At 41.9% G+C, this 15,648-nt stretch overlaps 3 protein-coding genes across 4 annotated transcripts; 2 read left to right on the plus strand and 1 right to left on the minus strand.

Annotated features, from left to right (window-relative positions):
• Nucleotides 1-24: 24 nt before the first annotated feature.
• commd4 (COMM domain containing 4) lies at nucleotides 25-1,503 on the minus strand. Its single transcript, XM_088378739.1, has 8 exons — nucleotides 1,386-1,503; nucleotides 1,133-1,204; nucleotides 993-1,058; nucleotides 879-918; nucleotides 679-798; nucleotides 523-603; nucleotides 287-463; nucleotides 25-205 (listed from the first exon to the last, which is right to left on the minus strand). Exons 1-8 carry the CDS (start codon nucleotides 1,386-1,388, stop codon nucleotides 165-167), a joined length of 600 nt encoding a protein of 199 aa, XP_088234865.1. The 5' UTR covers nucleotides 1,389-1,503; the 3' UTR covers nucleotides 25-164.
• Nucleotides 1,504-2,487: 984 nt separating this feature from the next.
• sema7a (semaphorin 7A (JohnMiltonHagen blood group)) lies at nucleotides 2,488-10,247 on the plus strand. 2 transcript variants are annotated; one of them, XM_088378737.1, is made up of 15 exons: nucleotides 2,492-2,875; nucleotides 3,441-3,580; nucleotides 3,911-3,952; nucleotides 4,021-4,125; nucleotides 4,259-4,340; nucleotides 4,459-4,569; nucleotides 4,924-5,066; nucleotides 5,304-5,482; nucleotides 6,656-6,764; nucleotides 6,981-7,176; nucleotides 7,397-7,509; nucleotides 7,826-7,971; nucleotides 8,049-8,107; nucleotides 8,491-8,814; nucleotides 9,547-10,247. In XM_088378737.1, exons 1-15 carry the CDS (start codon nucleotides 2,719-2,721, stop codon nucleotides 9,561-9,563), a joined length of 1,923 nt encoding a protein of 640 aa, XP_088234863.1. In that variant the 5' UTR covers nucleotides 2,492-2,718; the 3' UTR covers nucleotides 9,564-10,247. The 2 variants fall into 2 exon arrangements, with proteins under 2 accessions (XP_088234862.1, XP_088234863.1); XM_088378736.1 differs by lacking the exon at nucleotides 9,547-10,247 and having other exon boundaries at nucleotides 2,488-2,875; nucleotides 8,491-9,540.
• Nucleotides 10,248-12,021: 1,774 nt separating this feature from the next.
• islr2 (immunoglobulin superfamily containing leucine-rich repeat 2) lies at nucleotides 12,022-15,376 on the plus strand. The gene is made up of 2 exons (XM_088378816.1): nucleotides 12,022-12,431; nucleotides 13,162-15,376. The coding sequence occupies exon 2, from the start codon at nucleotides 13,171-13,173 to the stop codon at nucleotides 15,289-15,291; it is 2,121 nt and encodes a 706-aa protein (XP_088234942.1). The 5' UTR covers nucleotides 12,022-12,431; nucleotides 13,162-13,170; the 3' UTR covers nucleotides 15,292-15,376.
• Nucleotides 15,377-15,648: the final 272 nt, after the last annotated feature.

Below are 15,648 nucleotides of genomic sequence, written 5' to 3' on the forward strand. Positions count from 1 at the left end.
GTGGCAGTAGGACAGAGAGTCAAGTTATACATTTAATATTTTTATTACCACGAGAATATTCAGGTAGAAAATACAACTAAATATTAGTTCAAGAGCAGTACATTAAACCAGAAATACACACACAAAGAAAAAAATTGTAAAAAAGCATTTGTTTTTAGCTTTGGTCATTGTAAAGCATTCATCATCGTCTGGGCTTGTTTGAGCTCTGCAAGAAATGCACAAACAACAGAAAATGATTATGACATCATTGGTTGCCAAATGATTTGGAATTTGTAAAGGGACAAACCTGAAAGTAACACTCTGAACTTGTCAGCAGAGAGCGAGACCACTGTGCTTTTTGATGAGCCCGACTCGGCGTCTTGAGCCTGTAGCTTTAGCTGAACGACCGCTTTGTTAACTTCCTTCATCTCGCTGGAGCTGAGTGTGTAGTCCACCCTCCAAGAGACTGCCTCTAGTCGACCCACTGAAATTCAGAACAGATTTATTGGCATTCTTTGTCGGAGTGCGCAATTTAATACTTACATCTCAAGCTGGTCTCTCTTAATTTGTCTTGCACTGCGGAATGCTTATCTTCATATGACTTGCACAGCCCCATTGTGTGCTCTGAAAGAATGATCCATATATATGTATAAACAGGCGCACCTCAAATTAGAATACTGAAAAAAATATATACTCAACCCTTAGGCAGACCGAGCTGTTGCAGCTCGCTGGATAAAGATTCACTGTCGACATCATGCTTGGCCGCACTGGATAAAATGAAGCTGAGCACGGCCACACTCGCTTTGATGTCTCCACTGTCTGCAAGACACATTGTCGCAAAATCACATTGTGTCACAGAAATTGATATTAGCAATTATTTGAGGCAGAAGATAACTTACCAAATTTTGCATCAGCTGTAAGCTTTGTAACTTTGTCATACTGAAATATTAGTAGATAGCACGTTATTACTGGTTACGTTTGAAAAACATTTGGGAGAGTGGGGCCATACTTACATCAATTCCTTCCCCGAGCAGACCTTTCAGCACTTGGGCACAAAGGAGTTTCATTTTGACACTAGACTAAAACAACAGATAAGAACATGATACAATTTAAATGACAACTTGTCACGTCGATAAACCCGTTGAGTACTCACAATTTTTGCCAGGGTACTGATTTCGGCAAGTACCCAATCGGGGCAGTCCAAATCGCCACAGAATCGGAACCGCTGAAAGAAAAACCATCACATGATGAGCCACAGCAACTTGCAAGCCATCATTCCATTCTACTAGCTTTTAGCTGAGCGACGATCAATTTGGGCAAAATTAGCAATCAAATACAGTTTGGCAAAGCTTTGCTACATTGCATTACTTGCCAAATACATAGATAGAATGAGAATTTGTATTTACCATTGTTTGCTAACCATAGAGGACGAGACGGGATGCGGAAGTGAAAAGGAAGTGGCTTGCATACTTGACAGCTGATTGGTTAAGAGTGGGCGGGGCGTCGCGTCGCTCCACACTCATTGGTACGCAGTGATCCTCGCTTTACGACGCGCACCGTTCCGAGAGTGCAGCAAAGAGACGAAGTTACATAGTAACAGAGCATTAAAGTTACAATATAACTTATTTGGATGAAATGCATGACCATCATAACCTCAAAATGTTGTATGACATAAACATAAACCGAGTAACCAGTGTACTACTTTATATTTCTAGGTATCAAATGGATAGGATTCTTTTTTTTGTCTAGAATATATTACATGATTCATAGCTAACAGCATCAATCAGACATCTCGTCGCTTTACAAATCGCTTTTACCCCATACACGATATAACTTTTTGAATATGGATCATTATTGAAGATATTTTGCTCAATTTTATGACAGAATCCGGTCAATTTTTTTCCAGGTTGAATACAAACAACAGCACTCAAAGGATTACATAACAACCATGACCAGACATAAACAGGAATTATCCTTGGTAGGACACACCCGATATTGAGTATTTGGACCACAAAGCTCTTTCTGTCACGCCAACACCAAACATAACAATGTTGACATTTTCATAGTTGATTAAATCATGTCTGCATCTGATTTCACACGTTAAGACTTGGCTATGGAACGACAACGTGCAAAAGCCCAAGAAACCACATGAAAATTATTATTAAAATTAAAATTACACATGGATTTCAGAAGGAGAAATCCTAATACATCATTTACATTAGCAAAAATGGGCAAGCGGTTTCTTTTATTACTTAGTGGCCATGTTTAATGCAAAATATAGTATATTGTCGTTTGACATAAAAAAAGGTATCGTTCGGATTAAATAGATGATTAAAATCGTAATAATTACAAAGTTTTTAAAAATGGTCTGGTATTGAACTACATTTAGGTTGAACTGTTCATCATATGTGGGAGTTGGCTTGTAAAAAAAAAAACATGTCTGTTTTAACGTATTCAAACCACGCATCGCATTGGGTCACGTGATTCGCGCTTTCCTCCAAATGGTATTGGCTACACACAAACGCATAAAAATGACATGAAAGCCTTTCTAGGACGTTGGTAGCTTTTTATTTGCCATAAATCAGCTATTATTTAACATCCACTTCAGTCTTTGGTTAGTCTGGCTCTTAAGTAGTTTACTTTAAAGGACCATTAACATTCTCTTGCTGGATTTGCAGCAGGGGGCGTATGTGAGTGAGTGAGTCACTGCTGAGTATAGAAATTAGGTTTTTCGCGTGCATGAGAGTCAGTCGCTGGATCACTGATGAATGCGAGATGAAGCTGATTCCAAGTCTTTTGCTGCATTTTCTGCCGTATTTTCTTTGTCGCCTCCACGTCAGCTCAGAGGACACGCCAATCTTTGGATCTAAGAATATCCCAAGACTTCTGAGTCAAGGTAAACCTAAACACCTTTATGAGATGATGATAATCAAATGTAAAAGTAGAGTTGAGTAATTAAAGAAATGCCTCGCTATCAGTAGCCACAATGTGACATTATTAGATATATTAAAAAAAAACTCCAGCAGTGAAATTCTATTTACATTTTTGTTCTATTTATGTGAAGTAGCGCTGAGAAAAGTTCCCAATATTTTGACCCTATTTTTATTAAAAAAATTTATCAATAACAAACATTGTTGGATCAATAATGATCTGTTTGGTGTTGAGCAAATGTTTTCGCCATTCTTCTCCATTTCTACATTTTTCTCCAGGAATCTTAAGAATGTTTATAAATGCAAACATATTCATGAAGGACTTTCATCCGACTGAACTGTTTAAGCTTGGCGAATGTTCGCATTCTGCTGATCTTTGCCAAGGCACAATTGTTGACACAGCTGTTGCATTTGTGTGGTTGTGCAGGTGTGCCTAATATTGTGGCTGGCCTTTGTACTGTTTTCCAAAATGCTGTGATGACCTTCACTCACATCCTTGAATGAAAATATTGTTACTGCTTTATCTTCCAGATGTCATCAGAGGAAAATTTGTCCACCCAGCCTATCAAAACCAAACAGTTTTATTTTATCATGAGGACTCCGGGGAGACATACGTAGGAGGAACTAACTTTGTGTTCCAGCTTGACTTGGATCGCTATCAAATTGCTCAGGTGGGTGCCGCTTTTTCTTTTCACTGCACTTTTTCATGCCCATCAGCTCACACTCTCAGAGGCGTTGATGCAGTAGAAGAGATAATTCGATTGCGCCCTAAAGGATTAGTAGCTCTGTTGTGACGCACTCAGTGCTTCATCATGGCTGACTTTTGGAAACCTTTCTGTTATTCGTCACTTGCAACTGTTTAAAATGAATTCATCAAGACTATTATTCCACAAGCCATTCTCTTAAGTGCCATTTAAGGAAAATGTGTGTCATTTAACAGCAACACAAACCTCCATTTGTGGACACTGCAAATTCATTCATTAGTTTTTATGTCCATGCAGGAAATCCCCCTGAAGGCTACGGGGGAAGAGCCGTGGCAAGAGGTTGGTAACCATGAAAATGTCTCGAATGATGTGTGGTGCGTGGAAATAATAAGATGCCTGCTGCACAGGGCCCTTGCGAATATGTCATCACTGTCATCGAGAAGTTTGGGGACAGTCTGTTTGTCTGCGGGACCAACGGACACAGGCCTCACTGTTGGAAGCTTGGAAGTTCTGTAAGTGCATCGACACATCTGCTGCCGTTGTTATGGGCTCAGTGCAGGAGCCATTAAATGCCACTTTGTGGTCAATTTAAGGTTTGTTTGATGTGACAAACATCCTGTTGACTTTGTGCTGTTCCACTTTCAGGCCACTGATACGATTGCGCATCAGGAAGGGACGGGAATCTCACCGTTTTCGTACACACAGAACGCAGTGTCCCTCACAGTTGGTATGTTAAGTGGCACCTCTTGCGTGTTTCTTCAAGGCATGAGAATGTGATGTGGAATCCCTGTAAAAGGTGCCTAATAATAGCATGCCGGTGCCTGGTTTTGTGTTGGCTATTTTAGAGGGCGATCTATACGCTGCCGCACCGCTGGATACGGATGGAAGCTCCTTGCAGTTCAGAAGGATAGCAGGCAGGAGAGGCAAAGTCTGGATGTACGACAGCTGGGTCTCAGGTAAATTGCTTACAAAAGTCCTTTAAATCTCTAATTCTGATTTATATACAGCAGTGTCATTATTCAGACAAATCCAACAACAACACTTTTGCTTTTGATTTAAAGCAACCATACAAACGTTGTCGCCCACTAGCTTAATTCTAACACAAGAAATCCCATAGACAGGCTAATAATTAGCATCAATAGCTGCAACGTTATCACATATATAAAAAAGATTATAACGTGAAATTATTATTATTTGTATTTATTTAGTATTTATTTTTGATGTTTTTGGGGGAATCTGGATCAGATAAGCCTACCTGCTCTTAATGTCCTGTACTTTGACTCATCAGTATCAATGTCCTCCTCGTACAGAGCCCACATTTGTCTCTGCCTCCTGGGTGAAGCGTAAAGACGACCCCGAAAATGAAAAGATCTACATCTTTTTCCGCGAAAAGAACTCTGACCAAAACCCGGAAGCTGATCCGTGGATTTCCAGAGTGGCCAGAGTTTGTAAGGTACCTTGGACAATAGACCTGTGACTCAGATGACATTAGGGGAAAATCAGATTTCTATCCACGTTATTTCCCAGAAAGCTGTCAGTGTCAGGTAACATGAGTTGGCATTCATTGTGGCGCCAAGAACAATTACCGAGACTCAATAACACAATTTGCATCTATCTCTTTTCAACATACAATATTTAGCAGCACAGCCGTGCCGGAAAACATGACAGCCTTTTGTTTGCTATTTTCCAGACTGATGAAGGCGGATCAAAGCGATTTTTCCAGAACACCTGGACATCTTTTCTCAAGGCTCGATTGGTGTGCGGCTTTCCGGAAGAGTCCCTGTATTTCAACCGGCTGCAGGACGTCTACGTGCAGCACGCCCCAGACTGGCGGGACGCAAGGGTTTATGCCCTCTTCACCAGCAGCTGGTTTGACACTTTCCCTTTCTTTCATTGCGTAGCAACCCAAAGTGGATGACACCAAATGCGAACTCAGCATTTCTAAATGGCGACTAACATAAGCTCTACGTAAAGGTTATGACTTAGTCCTTCTGCAGAATGTACGGTGCGTCATCGGTTGGTCGATGGTCACTTCATTAGGTACACTTGCATGAGAATTATTGTGGTAACATACATACAATATGGTAGTAGCAGTAATTGTATATTTCTTTATTAAGAATGCAAAATAAAATAATGTCATAATTGTTATTATATAAAAGAATAGTATCCTATTTTTTATATAAACTAATTAATATTCTATTTTGTGAATAATAAAAGTAAATGTTAAGCTATTGATATACAATCGAATAATAATCATTTATGATTAGGATTTAATAGTGTATCATATTGTGAATGAATCAATCCAATGATTAAAAGTAATACATCATTATACAATAACAATCAATCATTATAATGCTGCTGATGATGATTATTTTCAACATAAAAAAAATATCAAACTAATCAGACTTTCAATAATGCTGTCAATAGATGATTATTATTTTTACAAATAATATATATCTAATAGAAATTCCCTGACAATAACTTTGTGTAGCCAATGCATTCTATATTGGATGAGGGAAAATAAACCTTGGTTAACCTCCTCAGACCATCCCTGTTTCATCTCCATAGTGAAAACAACATCTGAAATGAAATTTCGAAGGAAATTCAGCGCAACCCTGTATCAATAACACTCGGAGAAATTGAGGAGTGGAGTTATGTAATGTCTTCAAGATTCAGGGTGGTGCAGCCTCTTCTGCTGTGGCTCACTCCCTCCCACGAGTATTACTCAAGCACGATGAGTAAACATTGGACTTTTAATTTAGATGACCCGTGACCATACATGAAGCAATGCTTATGGTTTCTGACAGCCGCATTAATCACGTTTCTGGCCCCCGTAGGCGTCACGTGATGTCATGTGACGGGGGCCAAATATGACGGGCACTTTTGAAATTGTCTTCATTTTGAAATTTTCCCCAAAAATCTACTTGTACTATAATTGGGTGAATACAACAAAACGTGACCATCTCACGGTCCCTCCAAGTTTTGTCACGCTACATCACAATCAACTTTATTCACATTTGACTCCTCCTATTCATTTCACAGGAACGCCACTGCAGTCTGTATTTATTCCGTGGAAACTATTGAAGGCATTTTTAACAACTCCACCTTCAAGGGCTATGACAAGGCTGTTCCAGAACCAAGGCCAGGAACTGTAAGTGTTATTTTCAGCTGGCATGTATCACATGTGGTTGAGCTGTGTCACCTTGACAAAACATGGAAGGTTTATAATTATTTGTGTGCATCACCACTTCTCACCAAGGGTGGTTTCCAACTTCGCGTTAAGGCGTTCATCACTTTTGAGCGATGAGACAGCTTACTAGCGAGAAGAGGTGAAGTTTACGAAAAAATACGTCTTGTGTTGTTTCAGTGCGTACGCAACAGCCGCCTACTGCCGCTAGCCACCGTCAGCGTGGTGAGAGATTATCCCGAAATGAGCGACTGGGTCCACACTGTGCACCACACGAGTCCTTTCTACGTCAGCAACAATAACTACACCAAAATAGTCGTGGACCGAGTCCAGACGGCTGACCTGAGCGCCTACAACGTTCTGTTGCTGGCCACTGGTAGGTTACATCCTGTTTGTCGCATAACAATACATTTGTTGGACTATTTTTAGTCCTTTCTTTGGCAAATTTTGTTTTGTTTGCCGAAAACATCCTGTCCCTCAGTCCTCACTACTAGTTTTGTGTTTCAATAAGCTTTTTGCACTGCAGTCAATTTGCAACTGAAATGATTAAGTAGTGACACACTTGACTTTTTTGCGATGCTTATCACATCCTACAGACTCCGGGAAGATCCATAAAATTTTAGAGTCCGGATCGGAACCTTTCATCATCTCCCAAACAGAAATCCCAAGTCAGTCCAGCATACAGTCGATGAAACTGGACTCTAAAAAGGTACAGCTCAATAAAAACTATTTGTTGCTGTTCTTGAAATCTTTTATGAGCTAGCTGTGCATATTTACTAAGTGCTTTTCAGTAAATGTTTTGGTTTTCGATCGGGGGTTTGAGTGTACTCCCGAGCTCTTTATCCTGTTTCAACTTCACGTGACTTTAATGGTTTTTTTAAAGCATGTAAAACACCCACAATGGTGGAAATGTTGTTAGATGAGTACCTGTGTGTCAGTCTTAAGTGAAAATGAGCAGAATTTCCAATTAAGCTCTTGTATTCTGTTGGATTGTTAAAGTTGACACATTTTTTGTTTTCGCCTAGAAAAAACTGGTGGTGAGTTTCGCAGAGAAAATCTCGGTGGTGGACCTCCGCAGTTGTGATGAGTATAACAAATCCTGCGCGGACTGTGTTCTGGCTCGGGACCCCTATTGTTCCTGGACTAATTCTGGATGCACCCCGACTGTCCCGTAAGTCTGAAACATCGAAGAATTAATATTTCCTTAATTAAAGGTTGGATGCTTTTCTTTTCTTTTCTTTTCTACAGTGAGGGCATTCAAAATATTGTTGATGGGAGAACAAGCGTGTGTTCTGCAACCACATCAGGTACTCAAATACTAAATACCATGACGGGTTCAGGTCCCGCTATTTTGCAGATATATTTATTTGTCCCTATATAACTCAATTCAGTTTATTTGGGGATGTAATTCCACTTTTGGCCACTCGGAAGCAGCACACAATTGTGTTTAACACTGTTCAAAGAAGAAAAAGAACCAGGAAGTGTTTCAAACAGCCTCATTTTTGCTGTAGGGATTAGAAATACTTTTTAATATTCTCTCTCTCATCCTGTGTTTTATGCCTACAAAAAGCAAAGGCTATTTTTATTATGTCCATTACTGGGCATGATTATTGTTATCAATATATTGGGGAATGCAAGTTCCCACATAATGCCATTGTTCTTTTCTCCCACTTGGTCTTGCCCTTTTAAGACCATAATCAAGTAAACCGGACCAGACGAAACGCCGCATTGCCCGTAGACAAGGATTTGTTGATTCTGCCCGCTGTGCCCATGGGTGTCCCTTTCTACCTGTCGTGTCCCATTGACTCTTACCACGCCGTCTACACGTGGAAACACGGAGACCAGAGCAGCCCTTGCCTCCAGATGCACTCCATCTGCCTGCACCTCATCCCCGCCATGACCCGCGAGAGCTACGGCAACTATGACTGCGTCTCGGAAGAGAGGGACTACGTCAAGGTGGTGAAGAGATATCATCTCACCGAGCAAGATGGCCGACGTACCAAGGGCGAGCGAGGTAAAGCATCGGCTGTAGTAGCACAGACATTGTGGATCACTCTCGGACTTAGCCTTGCCTTGCTTTTAAACTGAACTACTGAGTGAGAATGCGGCTGCAACATATTCACCTCATAATCATCCAACCAGCTAAAAAGCTAAAAGAAAGTTCCATTTCTGTCTTTTTTTTATTCACTACTACTGCTACTACTTTCCTACTCGAGAAGGCTTTGGTGCCAGCTTGTAGCATCTTAACGCATGATAGAAGAAAAAAAAGAAACCCCACTAAGATTCCGCAAAGAGTTCAACAAATAGCTCATGATAGAGTCCGAAGAATACATAATAATAATACAAAATAGTGAACCAAGATTAGATCCGCCAGGACAAAATTCTGTGCTTTTAGCGGTCCAAAGTTTTTGTTCTTGTGTTCCAAATTATTTCAAGAAAAGTGACCATATTATCAAGAGGACTGCTGTTCACTACCATGGCAAATTTGAATGGTTAAAAAAAATGGCCAAGATCATGAATCGACACTACACGATAAACACTAACACAACACATGACCTATGAATTCTTCCAGTGTCTAATTCATTTTCTACAAGTACCTCACTAAGTAGCCTAAACACTACGACGAGCGGTGTAAGTTTGTTCTGACAGCGACAGAAATGCCAGTCTAGCATTTTGCAAGTGATATTTGAAAGGTGAAACTGAAGGAATCCCTTTGTGTTTGAATGTGTGTCCTCTGTGCCCTCAGCTTCATCCACAAAGTGAGTGAGTGCTCTGGAGTTCTTGTTCACAAACAGTGAGTCTCGCACATGTTGAGACAGGTGGTTTAGTCCACAAGGAGCAGTGCAGTCTGGCTCTCTTCCAGCCTATCGGACGAGTAGATTGGGTGAATCTCTTTGTTTTGTTCCCCCCACCACCCACCCACCCACCTACCTACCTCTCCTGAGAACAACTCACGGACAAGGAGGCCTTTGTAAAACGTGCAATAAGACAGCCTTTGTTACTGAAAACCTTCTCAATTCTATCGATTTTATTTCAACTACTTATGTTTACTGCACTATCGCTTGGATATTTTTGTTTAGATGTTTAGAATCATATGAATTGTAAAATATATTTATTAGCAAATTGCATTTTGGTAGAAATCTTTAAATGACATCTATTGAAGGGAAACTAAATGCAAAAATGTTCTTATGTGGCACCGCTCGTCTAAACATGGTGTTCTGATTCATATTACAAGTGTGGAATTAGAATTAAGCCGATGAAATCATCCATTTTGGCCAATATCGATATTGGACAAAAATGGTAGCCCCCTGAGATGATGATCTTATTAATTATTTTTCCACAACCATAATATTAATCAGAAAATCTCGTTTGGGCTGATAGTGTCAACATATTGTTGAAAAGATGAAGTTTTTGCTTCTATGTTACAATAAAAGCCAGGGAACCTAAGTGGTCCATGCAAGTGTTTTCTGTATCCTGTGGGTAAGTACTCTCAGTACCATATTCTTTATCCTCTGCGATGACTAATATTAGCTCAATACCAATGAGAAAGCAGTCGAAATGTCACTTAGAATTGAGAAATAGCTGGTTGGCAGCATGTGATTATGCATCACGTCCCCACCCACTCTACAAGCCAAATTTGTTTTGCCCGTTGTTTCCATACGTAGTCACATGAGGATGGCGCACAGAAACCTCGAGGGACCCACCTGATGTTTATCAAATGTATGTTTGCTCAACTTGCAAAAAAAAAAAAAAGGGATAACAAACAGTAGGTGATAGCAACGCCATTGGAAGGCAGATCATCTACGTCATGGCAATCTTGCATTTGGAAAGCTTAGCTGATCGGATTTCGACTAGTCTTGCTTGACTAAGCACTTTGAAGAAGCTCTCCAGCTTCACTATCATCAGCTGTAATTTTATATGGCGCTGCACGACAGATTCTGTTGAAGGCCGCTGGGCGTAAATCGACCTTGAATCTCTGGGGGGGTCCACCACTGTTTAGGGCAACTAATTGTCCTGTTTCCTGTGAACAGGAAGTACAGGAAGGAAGCTGAAGTAAAAATAAAAAAAACTTTGAACAAAAACACATTATTTCTTTCCAATCTTGAAACAACTTATCATGATTGCAACACATGTTGGGACTACGGAAGTTCCTGACACAACCAGGAAATGACGTCAATGTATTTTAGCCTCTATACTGCATTGCTGCAATTATGTTTGTCAGTGGGGGACTTAATTGTGGCACGATTATGTCACAATACTCAAATTTGTTAACAGCAGAGGTCGTTGTCGTCCTATATAACGTTAGAACTCGTACTGTGCAGCTTCACATCAACTAGACGTCTGTTTTGAAATCGTTTTAAACAAACAGAACTCTCACTGTAGTATTAGTAAATCCTACGCATGACACAGATTGTAATAGTGCACAAAACTGCAGTGCTATGAAACCATTTTTTTTTTTACGCACTTGATTCAATACAAAATCTGAGAAGATAAATTGGGATTATTATGACCATTGTTTATTGAAACTAAAAATGTTTTAATTAACATTATGTTTATTAGTAAATTTGTTACTTGAAGTACTGTATAAAATGATTCATAATAAAACCATTAAAAAAAATAGACAGCTGTAATAACACCATATCAACAGTAGATGTCACTGTTGGTTGAAAGAACTTGAAAACGCTTGAAAACACAAGGGAGTCAAACTCACCGGCCACAAATTTAGTTTACACTTAATATTTATACAGAACCAATACGGCTGTATAATAAATAAATTAAACTTAATCTGGTTTCATGTAAATAATAATATGATCATTTTTGCGTCAGACATAACATTGAGAAGTGTTTTGATATTTTGCTTCTCTTGTGTAGATGAGGCAAAAAAAAAATCATGCAGTGGATTCTAAAATTATATATAACAAATAAACTCGACCGATCAGCATTGTTAAGAATCATTGTAAAAGCAGATTTTGTTTTAATCATCTTGTATTCACTCTCCTTGGATTGTGTATGCAATGTACTGTGCCTGCATACAAAATGGCATTCTGTAGACTGTACAGTGAACTGCACGAAAGTGATATGTGGCCTTCATGTGCAGCATCTTTGAAACTAATACCATTCTTTTTATCCATCTCTTATGCGTGCGCGCTATATTGTTGTGAAATGTTCTATTCGTTTCTATCCAGACACAAAGGGGGGACTGCACGCGAGCCGAATGAGGTCAAAGATTATGTTTAGGTCTGACTGATCAATTAATCATCAAGCTCGTCAATTATTCATTTGGTTGCAGGACGTGGAGCTGCTGTATCTTTAATAGAGAAGAGGCGCGCGGGATGTGGGAGAGGCTGCGCGCTCCCGACGATGCCTCGGCTGGCTGCTTGGCGACGGGAGCGCGCGTGCAGAAGATCCGACACTTGCAGCAGAAAGAGAGGGAGAGTGGGGGGGAAATCACCCACGGACCGCAAACTGCTCACCGGGACCAAAACATGTTGCCTCCATCGCCCTCATCACTGCAAAAGTCATGTGAATTGATCCACTCGTGAGATTGTTTTCGACTTCTTTTGAAGCTTGTTGGATTGAAAAGTCAACTGTGATTGATAGGAGGCGCGGGACTGAAGTTACCATTGCACAGTAAGTCTATTCAAAATTTAATTTACGAGCCAGTTATTGAAGGAAGAAAAAAAAATGCAAAGGTTGGATGAATTGTGAAAGAAAATGTTGGTCATAGGGATATGTGAATCTTTTTGGTTTCGTGTTCAATTGTGCTTGAGCTTTAATGAAATATAAATTTGATATACATTTTAAATGGGCAGTATGAAGTAGTGTTCTGTCTCACAGTTTAGGGGTTCAAGGTTCGAATCTCAGCTCTGTGGATTTTGCATGTTCTCCCCATCCTTGCATAGTTGCACCTTTTTTTTTTGCACATACAAAACACAAATTGTCCATAAAAGGTGATGGTGAATGGTTGCGTGTGCATTCTTAAAACTGTTCAAAAGTAGAAATAAATGAAAATACAATACAAATAAAATTGGAGTCAAAAATTGGACCAATCTCCTACTTTGGGCAATTTGACCCAACTGTTTGGGTTTTGCACACAAAAATCAGAGGTGGGTCAAGTTGACCCAAGTACCAATCTGTTCCAGTTTTTGGCCAAAATTGGGTTACAGTTGTTTTTTTTTTTAACAGAACAATCCATTTTTTTTTAGTTTTGTGCAAAAAAAAAAAAAGGGTCAAATTTATCCAATTATGTCTCGAAACCCATAATTGTGTTCTGTATTCCGAGTGAAATTCTCTCATTCAAATAATCTGTAATGTGCGTTGCCGTATCCAAATCAGTTTTGTTTTTCTTTATTGCTTGCAGGTGCATAAAATGGCGGCGAGACACGCGGCACTCGTGGCTTTGTGGCTGACGCTGCTGGCAAAAGTGCACTGCTGCCCGGAGCAGTGCAGCTGCCTGGACAAACAAACCCACCAAGTTGCCGACTGCGCTTCCAAAGACCTGCTTGCCGTGCCCGTGGGTCTGCCTTCCAGCGTCACCACGTTGGGCCTCACGGCCAACAAGATCAAATCTCTGAAAAGCAAGAGCTTCGTGGAAATCACCCAGGTCACCTCTCTCTGGCTGGCCCACAACCAGATCGTTTCCATCGAGACCAACACGCTGGCCCCCTTGATCCAACTGCGCAACCTGGACATCAGCTACAACAAAATAGTCAACTTCCCATGGGAGGACTTGCAGAATCTCACCGCCTTGCAGCTCCTTAAAATGAACAACAACGAGATGGTGAACCTCCCCAGGGATGCCTTCTCCAAGCTCAACGATCTGCGCTCTCTGCGCATCAATAACAACAAGTTCACCACCATCGTCCAGGGCACCTTCAGAGCTCTGTCCTCAATGTCCCACCTGCAGATCTCCAACAATCCGTTCTCTTGCTCCTGCAGCCTGGAGTGGCTGAGGGACTGGATCGCCACGACTCAGATCTCCATCCCCGAGGCCAGTTCGATTCTATGCGAGTCCCCGGATCACTTGAAGGGTGTCCTGGTTACAAAAATCCCCAAACTTGACTGTCAGGTTCCCGTGGTCACCATAACTTTCCAGCCCGATATTGGTAGCGCGGAGCTGCTTGAAGGCTCCACGGTGGTCTTGAACTGTGACAGTAAGGGAAGTCCAAAACCGCTGGTTAGCTGGGAGGTGATTGCAGGGAATCAGAACTTCTTGTTCCCTTTGCCCTCCACAGGCGAAGTCAACGACCTGCCGATCAACGACAAGACCACCAACGATCGTTTCCTGGTTTTTCAAAACGGCACTCTGGTCGTCCCTCGCCTGACTAAAAAGGAAGACGGGAATTACACCTGCATGGCGGTGAACGATCTGGGCAAGGCCGAGAGCACGGTGCAACTGTCCCCGGCGGTGAGCAAAAAACACGCAGCGGTGGATTCCACGGTGGACAAAATCCGCCCATCCTACAACAAGCCCACCCTGCCCAAGAACTCCAAGAACAACGTGATCAACTGGTCCAAGGGCGAGGATAGGACCAAGATCAAGCCCGACGGTCCTTCAGACAAACAAGATGACGCCCTCGAGGAGGGGGTTTCCAAAGACCCCGTGTTCGCCAGCAAGTGTGGCGTGCGAGACGGCAGCGAATACGTCTCCAACCACGCCTTCAACATGACCCTGGACGACCTCAAGCAGTACACCTTCGATTTTGGCGTCATCGCCCTGGAGGTGTCCGAGACGGAGGCGAAGGTCAAGCTGAACCCGCTGCAGCTCGCCCGAAGCAAATCCAACCTTCACCTGAGTCAAAGCGACAACACCGAGACGGTGGTGAGGGAACCCGCCGGTCTTTACCAGTCCACTTTGGGGAAACCCGGCCCGGACATGCTCTACATCTGCGTGGACACCGGAAATGGACACTCTGTCATCAAGTGGTCCAACATTGAAGAGGGGGTCAATTCATATCACTTCACCGGATTACACCCGGGCACCAACTACACTCTTTGTCTCACCTATGGAGGACAAGACTGTCAAGTCCAAGTGGTCTTCACAACCAGAAAGAAGATCCCCTCCCTCCTCATTATCGTGGTGGTGAGCATCTTCCTCCTGGGCCTGGCCACGGTGCCTCTACTGGGGGCCACCTGCTGCCACCTTCTCTACAAATACCAAGGGAAGACCTACAAGCTCATTATGAAGGCGCACAATCCCGACCAGATGGAGAAGCAAATGACAGGGGACTTCGATCGCAGGACGTCCTTCGTGGAATCCGAGAAGACCTTCGACCCTAGCGAGATGGGCGAGGGGGAGGAGGAAGCCCCCGAGGGAGAGGGTGAAGCCGAGGGCAGCGTGGCGACGGAATCCATCCCCGGGTCTTCATCCAAGACCAACCAGGAGGAGTTCGAGGTTGGCTCGGAGTATAGTGACAGACTACCGCTGGGTGCGGAGGCGGTCAACATCTCCGAGGAGATCAACGGAAACTACAAGCAGCCAAGCCGCTGAGAACCTGTAAGATCCTCTTCTTTTTGATTCCGCCAAATCTTTTTTTTTGTCTTTACCTCAGAAAAAAAAAAAAAAAAAAAAACAACTCACCCGTCACTGAGATTGTAAGCGGTTGTTGTAATGTTAAACAACGTGGCGCTAATTCACTGCTATTCTGCAATTACTCTACCGGCGTCCCCCAACCTTCTTGAGCCATGGCACATATTTTACATTAGAAAAATCTCACGGCACAAAAAAAAAAAAGTCACAAAATACATAGCGTATTTATTTTAATGATGGATTCGCAGAGAAGGGCATTTCATTGTTCTGCCTGTCACGCAGCATTCTTACATTCGAAATAACTGTTGGACCAATTAT

Source organism: Syngnathus floridae, chromosome 6 (genome assembly GCF_059516105.1).
Source record: "Syngnathus floridae isolate MCC-2025c chromosome 6, RoL_Sflo_1.0, whole genome shotgun sequence".
In the NCBI taxonomy this organism is placed as follows: Eukaryota; Metazoa; Chordata; class Actinopteri; order Syngnathiformes; family Syngnathidae; genus Syngnathus; species Syngnathus floridae.